The following is a 9,849-nucleotide window of genomic DNA, read 5'->3' as shown; positions in this document are numbered from 1 at the left end:
AAAAAAAAAAAAAAAAATTCAAGTGTTTGTGTCATGTGTCCCTTAACAACAGGCACGTTCTGAGAAAGCAGTTCCTAGGCAGTTTCATGGTGGGAGCCTCAGAGAGCACCTACACAGCCTAGATGGAGCTGACCGCCGACCCTTGGCAGTGCAGCCTGCTGTTCCCAAGCTGTGTTGACCTGAACCCCATGTCACTGTGCATATTTGTGCAACAGGGACTTTTCAGCCCTCCCCCCTTATTTTTTGAGACAGAATCTCACTTTGTTGCCCTGGATAGAGTGCCGTGGTTCACAGCTCACACTGAACTTCAGTCTCTTGGGCTCAAGCTATCCTCTTGTCTCAGCCTCCCGAGTAGCTGGGGCTACAGGGACCTGCCACAATGCCTGGTTAGTTTTTCTATTTTTAGTAGAGACAAGGTTTCATTCTTGCTCAGGCTGGTCTTGAACTCCGGATTTCAGGCAATCCACCTGCCTCAGCCTCCCAGGGTGCTAGGATTACAGGTGTGAGCCCCCACTCCTCATCTTAACAGATGAGAAGACTGACCGCATAGAGCTAGCTTGCCCAAGGCCAGGCAGTCATGAGCATCTAAGTGGTCAGGATCAGGACCTGGAGCTTGTTTTCTCACTCAGTGGTCTTGACTTTGCCTTACCCTGCCTTTATCATCCATCCTGCCTATGATTGTGCTCCTTCCTGCTTCTAGGCCTCACCTGCAGATCCCCCCAAGCCTGAACCAGATGAGCCTGCCCTTTGACCAGCCTCACCCGCAGTGAGTGACAAAGCCCCTCCTGTCTCCATATTCCCATTCTTGCCTGACCCTACCCTGGCCCCTCCTTATTTCCTGCCCTGGTTCCTGGCAGGGGCCTGCTCCAGTGCCAGCCTCAGAAGCACACTGTGTCCAACCCTGAGCCCCTGCTCTGCACAGATGTGACCATGGCTGAAGACAGCTGCCTGAGCCAGCCAGTGGGAGGGTTTCCTCAGGGTACCTGGTGAGTGTTGGCCTGGGGGTGGTGGCTGGGTAGGCTAGGGGAGTGGACATCACACCTACTCCATGGCTTCTCTCCATCTTGCAGGATTGGTGAAGACATGTTCCCTCCTCTCCTGCCTCCCACGGAACAGGACCTCACCAAGCTTCTCCTGGAAGGGCAAGGGGAGTCAGGAGGGGGGTCCTTGGGGGCTCAGTCCCTCCTGCAGCCCTCCCTCTATGGGCAATCTGGGATCTCACTGTCCCACCTGGACCTAAGGGCCAACCACAGTTGGTGATCCCAGCTGGAGAGGGAGCCCAGCGAAGCAGCTCTTCTATACCCCATGGACCTGCTCTGGACACCTGCTTATGCTCCTGCCAAACTGCAGGTGGGGAGGGTGTCCTCCTGTCCCCATCTACTCCTCAGTCAGGAGTAAAGACTATCAGAATGCATGGTGGGTGGAGCCAATCCACGTCTTTCTTCCCACCACAAATCCCGCCCCCTTCCACCTCCTTCCAGCTCTAGAAGGGAAGTTCAGGCTCCAAAGTGAGACACACCCCAACATGCCTGCACTCAGAGAACACACATGCACACAGCTTGCCTTGGAAGGTGGTGTTGAGCAGGAGGGGTGCTTGGCAGGAGCACAGGTTAGGGCACAGAGGGCTTCTCTACCCTCCAAGCCAGGGCCCCAAACACGTATGTGGAAACACGCAGACCCATTTGCACTAGAGGCCAGGGAGAGAGGGAACTGGGTCCAGCCCTGCAGAATGGGGAAGCAGTTCAGGGGACCCTGGTTGGGAAGAGAGAAGGGGTCTGGACACACAGTTACTGACAAGGGTTTTGCCCAGATTAAAAAATCCCCCAAAGCTCTAGATTCCTGTCAGCCAGATGGAGATTTCGGTACATGTATGAGGTTAGGCAGGACAATGGCAGAGTTTGTATACAGCTGTGTGAGATGTGTGTACCTGAGGCCTGTTAAGGTATAGAAGGCCCACAAATAAGTTGTGTTATGACCACATAGAAACATGTGTCAATCTTTCTTTGAGAACACAATTTATGAGGACAGACGATATTGCACAAATACTAGTGAGTGTGCTGGCCTCTCTGACATGTGCTAACACAGATGTACTCAGTTTTGAGCATGACGTCCAAATGGCTCTACGTGGTAGTGACATCTGCACGTGGTTCAACACCTCCAATGCTGCCTGAGAAAGGGGGGCAGAGTCCAGGCCCAGCCTCGTGGCCCTCAGTACAGTAGGGGTCCTGCCCACTGCATCTTTTATGCCTCCCACCTACTGCCATCTTCCCTTCACTCCCCATCCCATGCCACCCTTTCTCCCTCATAAGGAGGGACTATAGATCCTAAGCCATAAAATAAATTTTATTCCAAAATAACAAAATAAATAATCTACTGTACACAATCTGAAAAGAAAGGTGCTCTTAACTGCTCAGACAGGTACTGCAGCCTCACCCCCAGCTGGGGGAGACCCTGAGTCTGACCCAGGCCTCCTGAGGGGGTTGGGGGCCAGTGAAGGGGTCTCACATCCACTGCCCAGCCCCCCCCCCCCAGGGCAGGAGGGAAAGAACCGCTGAGGATGTAAAGGAGAGCTGGGAAAGGGGGGCAAACTGTATACTTGTTAAATTAAAGAAACCAACTAGAAGCACAAAAACGGGGAAGGACGGGGAGCAGGAGCAAGTCCAGTGTTCCCAGGCCCCCAGTTTGGGGGTGAAATGCTGCCATTTTTAACTGTTAGACCTTCCCAGGGAAGTCCCACTTTCCCCCATGTCCAAACTGAGTCCAATGCTCACACCACTAGTGTGAACCTAGAGAATGGGGGTGTGCTCTATGAAGGAGGGAGAAACCCAAATTCCCTGGAGGCAAAGTCCTTGCCCCTGGCTCTGGGTAGGGGTGAGGGGCACCACGCACCCTCCTAGTGTCCTCTCGCCAGACCCCTCCTCATTATTGCTTGAAGCCCCATAGTCTTATGTCCATGGAGCAGATGGGGAGGCAGGAGAAGGGCAGCGGAAGGATCCAGGGTTGTGACTAGGCTCCAGGGGTGAAGAAAGTGGGATCTGTGTGAACCAGAAGTTGGGGTCCTGGGTCTGAGGACACCAGTCTACCCCTCACTGCCGGCTGGCCTCAGCCTCCACTTTCACACTGCTCCTGCGACCTTCCACCAGAGCGGGATGGGGTCCTGGAGCTGGGCAGCGGTCCAGCAGCCCTTCCTCAAACTCTGTGGGGAGAAAAGGGATCAGTTAGAATGGAAAGATGAAGGCTGGAGAGAGCAGGGTTTGGGAACAGAAACGGGCAGACAAAGCTGTGAAGACGAGCTCAGGTTATTGAATTACTGCCTCTGCCCCAGTGCAAACGTATGGGGGGGTGCCATACCCATGGGTGTGCAGCCCCTCTCCCCTTTCTGGCTGTGTGTAGCTCTCTGTCTCTGTATGTCTCTCTCTCTGTCTCTCCCGCCTCCGTTCTGCTGGAATTTCTGGTTCTGTCAGGAGCTGCGGGGGCGGTTTGGCTCTGACCTCTCCCCCTCCCCCCTCCCCAGGCTCTGCCACCCCCATTCAAGCCTGGTCCCCTCCCAGGCCCCACCCACCCTACCAAGGCCCCCTAGGCTTTCTGGTAGCCAAATCAGGGGGAACACAGGAAGCTGGCCTCCCTGCTCCTCCCTCAAGAAGAGCCCCCCTTCTAGTCCCCGCCTCCACTTGCCACCCACACACAGTTTAAAAATACCGAGCCAGGGTTGGTGGCTTTGTCTGCTGCGTCACTCTCAGCCCAGCCGCTGCCCAGCCCTCTGCCTGCCCACTCTCTCTTCCCCCTTCCACACACAAAGCATACCCCTTTGGGCTCCTCTGCTTCCAAGCCGGGCAACCCCACCCCCACAACTCCCAGCTTGCTCCTCCCTCTCGCATTGATGGAAGATCTGGCCTAGCTTCCCTTATTGGCGACCTCCTTCCTGCTCCCCTTCAACCCCCATTCTCTGCACTGGCTTCTCCCAGCTCCCCCTTCACAGCTCTCCATCAGGACCAGTCTCTCCCCTGTGGGATTAGCAGGGTCCTTCTCTCCTCAGTCCACAGCCTGGTTGGCTGGAGTCTGACTCTTCAGGGGAGAGCACCAGTAGACTGCTCTCTGTGGTGACCATATCCCCTCTTCTTCCCATCTAACCCCAGGACACTAGGATTGCTGTGTGGGGCTTGGGTGGCTGGGGTGCTTGGGGACAGCACTGCTGGCTGCCTCACCTGCGAGAGGTGGCTTTGCAGGCACACAGGGGCTGAGGCGGCCCACGCGGTCATGGGAGACGAGGCGGGCGAGCCGCAGCCCCTCGTCCATCAGTGTCTGCTGCAGGATGTGGCGGCTCCATAGCCCATGGGCTGGCAATGCCAGAGGCAGGTCAGCAGGGGGCGGCGTCAGCCTTGGGCATGACCCCACAGCTGTGGGCATGGGCACTGGTCAGGCAAAGGGCAGCAGCCAAGGGAACCCCCCCTCAACCACACAGCCAGACCCATAGAACCTTCTGCCCCCATCCAGCCAGGCCTCCCAACCCTGTTCCAGGCAGTTGCCTCTTAGTTCACTCCTACCCCCCTCCAACCCTCTCTTGTTCCCAGTAAAGAAAGAAGTGTTTGCAGACATACCCTGCAAGTGTCCATCTAGACTCTCCCCAGACAGGCTGGCACTATCTTCCTCCAGGCTGGGGCGGTATGGGGGTACGTAGGACTCAGGGCCTGGGGGAGGCTGCTGGATTTCAGGGTGACTCTGTTCTCCAACCTGTGGATGTCCCAAATTGGGAAATGAGGATCTGGTAAGGAATAAGGTGGGGGAAGAATGCCCTGCCTCCCTACATGTACCCTGGAAAACACACCTCCTGTTTCAGCTTCTTTAGTGGGGGGCCTCCCAATTCTTCAGCGTGGAGCCTGCAAAGAGATAAAGAATGCAAAGGTGGGTGGCGCCTGTGGTTCAAAAGGGTAGGGCGCCAACAAATGCAAAGAATGGTGAGGCTGGGGAGGGCCACCTGATGAGCAGGGCACAGCATCTGGACAGGGGCATGCATTATTTAAAAACTTTGCAAAAAAGATAGCTGGATAAGAGTTTCTACTTCAAGCACTATTGTTGTGGGAGGCTGGGGGAACCTAAAAGGGGGAGAGACTTGATCTCAGACAAGCTGGTTTAGTCAGAAGCTGGACATGCAAGTGAATGGGAAGCAGGCCCAGAGCCACCTGAGCTGGAGATTAGGATGGAATTGAACTCCTTGGCAGGATTCCAACCTAGAAAGGACCTGGGGAAAGGGTCTCACCTGGAACCCTTCAGGGAGGACAAGTAGGTGCTCTCTCGGGCCACTTGGCGGGACAGGGAGAAGAGCTCCACTCTCCGCAGTAAGAGTGTATTGTCCCTCATACAGAACTGGGCAGCAGCCTCATTGATGGTGAGCTGTGGAGAGGGGGCAGCCAGAACAGTCAGAACCGTACTGCCTCACAGATGTCCTCCTCACACCTCTTCACCACCAAACAGGGGAGGCCCACCCAGTGGAGGCTGCCTTTGGTTACAACACTACACAGGAGCTTTGGAGGGAGGAAGACAGAGATCAGCACCCACAGCTTCCGAAGAATGCCCGGGGCCACCCCCACTCCTGTGGGGTCCTAAGTGACATGGAGATGTGCAGCTGGGCTCTCACCTGTATCTGCTTCCCCCTCAGCAGCTGGGGTTGGGTGGGAGAGAGGGGCCAGGGCCTGGAGGTGTGGCCAAGGGGCAATGAAACAGAGTTGGAGAATGTAAGAATTCTCAGAGATAAGGGGGTTGAGGCCTGGGAGTCAAGGGCACTCCTGGTTGGCCCTGGGTCCTCACCTCATGCAGGCTAAGCTGCTTGCCCTCTCGCCGCTTGGAGTCAAAGCGGCCATAGATGATGCTGTATTTGCGGATCTCCTCCTCCTTCTGGCTGTCATTATCATCCATCTCAAAGATATGCCCCACGCTCCGTGCCAGCTTCTTATTCAGCTTCAGCAGGGATGTGACCTCCCCAGCATCCCCCCTGGGGAAACTTCGGAAGATCCTCTCCACACTTTCCACCACCATGCGTACCATCTCTGGCTCCAGTCTGTCTGGACCACCTGTAGCCCCACCTGCTGCCAACCCCCCAGCCCCAGTCCCCTCAGAGACTCCTCCCCCTGCAGGTGGGGAGAAGGGGGGAGAGCCTGCCTCCTCTTCTCCTCCTGCCCCAACGTCTGACTCTGGAGTGCTCCGTCCTGGCCAGATCCGGGGGTCCCCAGGTCCCCCTGGCAGTGGTGATAGCTTCTCTCCAAGTTCAAGGGGGCTTTTGGGGCTAAAACTGCGGGCACTGCCTGCCTTTTCCCCTGGGCTGCCATGCCCATTGCTCATGCTCCCTTTCCGGCTACCCGCAGTCTCAGAGATCTTGAAAAGCGGAATGCTGGAGACAGGCACAGCTGGCACAGGTTGACTGAAGAGCCCTGGATTGGTGGCCCACTCTCTCAGTGCCTTCTGCAGGCGACGGACATGTAGAGGTTTGGTGGCCATGCCCACAAGTGCCATGATCTCTAGAAACTCCTCCTCGCCAGCCTCGCACAGCTGCTGCACGTCGTCCCCTCCCTGCTGGATGAAGGTCTCGTAGTAGGAAAGGAGGTTAGCACGTTGCAGGACCCGGTACAGCTGCAGCTCCCCCAGAGTCCGAGGCAGTGCCATGTTGCGGGCACTGGGCCTGAGAAGGAGGGGCAAAAAGAGGCAGTCAGTGCAAGCCCCCCTCCTGCGTACCCATACAACCCACACTAGCAATTGTTCTCTCTTTCCTGCCTACTTCTCTTCCCCTCCCTCATTTGCATGGTCTTGTGCCCAGAGGCAATGCCATCTCAGACTAGCCAGAAGTACCAAAGGCCAGTGTCCCGTCTCTGCAGGTACCCTTCTAGTCCGGGCAAGAAGACCTTAAACTCTGAGGCTGATCAGCAAACCCGTGGGATGGCTGGACCTCCCTCTCACCCAAACACAATCTTCACCTCCCACCCTAAACACCCAGCGGCCTCACCATTACTTAAGGAGACATCCATGTTAAGGTGAATGCAAGACCCTCATTCTCCCCACAGCAGACACTGGCGGCCACTGCTAGCCAGCTTCACTCTCTGCCCAGGTGGCTGAGAGGGAGGGGTGTGGCCCTTCCCTAGCCTTGCCATTCACTGAACCAGGTGGATCCCTGTTCCTGTCCCCTCGCCTTTTCACAAGAATTAGGCATTCTTAATGAACCTTTGTTCTCTCCCCGCCAAGACTTCTCCCTTCCAGGCTGCCCAGGCCCCTTCAGCTGCCCCCATTCTAGCAGTGACATTCCCTACTTGTTCTGTAGGCCTTCAGCTCAGGGGCCCACAGAAGGGGAGGGGCACCTCAATTGTTCTGCTCTGGGGCCGTTCCGCCCCCACGTACTCCCACAGTGGTAGCATCCGTGGGCGGAAAACCGCCCTCGGGCTCCTGCTGACTCCTCTCCCTTATTTTCCACCCACAGCTTCAAGTGAGTGGGGGAACGGCTCAAGGCCTTTGGGGTGAGGGGCTGCACATCGATAGTCCCCTCTAGACTCTGTGAATAAAGAGACAAATATGGCAGGGGACGCCTGAGATATCCCCTGCCTCTCTGCAGCCTCGGGGATGCGCCTGTAAGTCAAAGGTACTGGCTTCTTCTGGACCCTGGGGCCGCACGCTCTATGCCGGACAGATTGAGCCTGCTGAGCGCCCCCCAACCCCTCCCAACACTGTTGTCAACTTGAGCTTCTGAGCTTCCCTTGGCGCTTGGGGGCTCCCACATTCTTTGCCAGGGGCTCACAGGTCATGCCCACAAAGTAAACCAGAATTGAAGAATTAGGTATTACTCTTTCAGATCTAGTTTCATCCGATCCTTGCCTATTCCCAGGGTCCCCTAATTCGAAGACGCACCCCCTTTTCCTTCAGTCTCCACCCCCCACCCCCGTCCCACTTCCTCACGTCCTCGCCACGACCTCCACCCTCCGGACCCCGATCCCGAGTCCAGCTCCACCCATCTCCACACCCCGACGCCTCCCTTTGCCTACTAACTTGAGTCTGGGCTTCGGGGTCCGGCGGGCGCTGTCACCTCCGCCCGGCGGCTGCTCGGCTGTGGGGGAAGGCGCCCTGTGCATGGACGGCCGGGGACCACCCGGGCTGGCTGCCCCGCTTGGTGCCCGGCGCTAGGCGCCTGTCGCGCGCTGTGCTCTTTCCCGCACACGATGCCGTGTCCACCGCTGTCCAGGCTCCGTCCCTCCCTCCACGTCTTCTCTCTCCGAGCCTCCGCGCCTCTGTCTGTGCCTCTGCCCCCCCCCTCCCCGGCTGCGCTTGCAGCCTCTCCGCGCCTCCGCCCCCGCAGGACGCAAGGGGAGCGAGGCCCGCGCGGCGCTGGCTGCCGGGCTGCCGGGCGGAGGGCGTGGGCACAGCCGGGGGCGGAGGCGGGGGCAGAGGCGGGGGGCGGGCGCCGGAGCTGCTCGACAGTGAAGACGCCGCGGCTGAGACCGAGAGAGGCGGAGACTGGGGGAAGGAGGTGTGGAACAGAAGGTGGGGGCGGGGACTCAGCCGCGGGGCAGTGTTAGGGACCCGGGTGATGGAGGCCGGGATGTGTAGGGCCGGCTCGGAGACCCAGCGGGCGGGGCGAGTTCGCTCCGTGCCGCCCACGCCGGATGCACAGCCGGCCCTCTTCGCGCCCACGTACCCACGTGAGCGCCCCGCCGGCGACATTCCTATTTCCCCCTACTCCTATTCCTCTAAGCTGAGAGCGGAGTTTCACAACCCCGCACAGGTACACAAAGACACAGAAGCGCACGGACGTGCACACGCGCCCAAACAGCTACACGGACGCCCACTGCCCACACCCGGGCCGCGGTGCTGTTTATGTGTTAGGAGCCCAGAAAAGTTGGTGAAAGCTTGGGGCGTGCGACTCCTGTGTGTGCACTGCGGGCAGATCTGACAGCGTAGGACTCTGCGGGAATCCTTTAGTTATCTGGGCGCCCTTCCTCGGCCCACAAAGCTGTAATTTGAGGCCACTCTCAGAAAGCTAACCTGCCTTTATCCCTGTCTCGAAACGTTGCCGAAGTTTGGGGACTAAGAGATGGGCGGATTATGCTAGGAGCCACTTAGGTGCCCATGTAGATGAGACGCGTCAGGGTTTTGCTAGCGCGTCAGTCAGGAAGAGATGGGAGGTACCCCCCTTGTTCTACTTGTACTCTTTAAGGGTGAGGGCCCCACTTGGGAATTCTGTGTTGCAAAGATAAGGATGATACCCTTTCTGGGGTCGTCTATTAAGGGACCTTCCATTGTCCGAGAGAATATAGTAGAAGGTAAGCAGAAGGCCGTCCGACGTGGCTTCCTCCGGAGGAGCTGGACGCTGGCGGGTGGCGCGCCTTCGAGGAGCCCGCCAGCCCTTCCCCCTAGGTTCCTTCTAGCCCCATCTGGTTCCCATTACACCCCCGCCCACGGCTGGGCGGGCTGGGGGCGGGGACTCCGAGGGCCGGGCCCGGGGGAAATTGGGCGGGGGCGGGGGGCCAGCGGGATGCTAGCGGTTTGGCCACAGGCTTGGTTCCCCCTAGTCCGAAACCTCAGTGCCATCCTGCCGTTCCGCACTCTGAGTGGCCAGGCCAAGCAAAGGCGTGGGTGGCGTGGGTCGGGGCTGGTTCTACATTCCGGCCTGGCGAGGGGACCTTTCCGTCTCTGGCTGGGGCAGGGGAGGAGTGCGTTATCGGTGGGAGGTTTTCAGAAACTCACATTTTCTTCTTCCCATTAACAGCCAAACAGCAGGGGTGGTAGGAACGTGCATAGTCCCTTCTCATCCCTTGTCCTGCAACTGGAGGGCGCCACTAGACTGGGTCCCGCGGGGGCACTGCCCAACCCCCT

General features: G+C 58.1%; 2 protein-coding genes across 3 annotated transcripts in view; one reads left to right on the top strand and one right to left on the bottom strand.

Annotated features, from left to right (window-relative positions):
- STAT6 (signal transducer and activator of transcription 6) overlaps positions 1-2,383 on the top strand; it is a 16,447-nt gene extending 14,064 nt beyond the window's left edge. For both annotated transcript variants that reach the window (XM_023513602.1, XM_003790548.3), the window contains exons 20-22: positions 701-766; positions 858-986; positions 1,071-2,383. In XM_023513602.1, the coding sequence (XP_023369370.1) occupies positions 701-766; positions 858-986; positions 1,071-1,260 (385 nt within the window). In that variant the 3' untranslated portion in view covers positions 1,261-2,383. The remainder of the gene's footprint in view (positions 1-700; positions 767-857; positions 987-1,070) is intronic.
- On the bottom strand, positions 2,323-8,483 carry NAB2 (NGFI-A binding protein 2). The gene is made up of 7 exons (XM_003790551.1): positions 8,026-8,483; positions 5,806-6,673; positions 5,258-5,391; positions 4,826-4,877; positions 4,599-4,731; positions 4,206-4,397; positions 2,323-3,196 (listed from the first exon to the last, which is right to left on the bottom strand). The coding sequence occupies exons 1-7, from the start codon at positions 8,106-8,108 to the stop codon at positions 3,087-3,089; spliced, it is 1,572 nt and encodes a 523-aa protein (XP_003790599.1). The 5' UTR covers positions 8,109-8,483; the 3' UTR covers positions 2,323-3,086.
- Between the last annotated feature and the right edge of the window lie 1,366 nt (positions 8,484-9,849).

Source organism: Otolemur garnettii, unplaced genomic scaffold (genome assembly GCF_000181295.1).
Source record: "Otolemur garnettii isolate 467f Iridium unplaced genomic scaffold, OtoGar3 scaffold00043, whole genome shotgun sequence".
NCBI lineage: Eukaryota > Metazoa > Chordata > Mammalia > Primates > Galagidae > Otolemur > Otolemur garnettii.
This window is presented reverse-complemented; position numbering and strand designations above follow the sequence as displayed.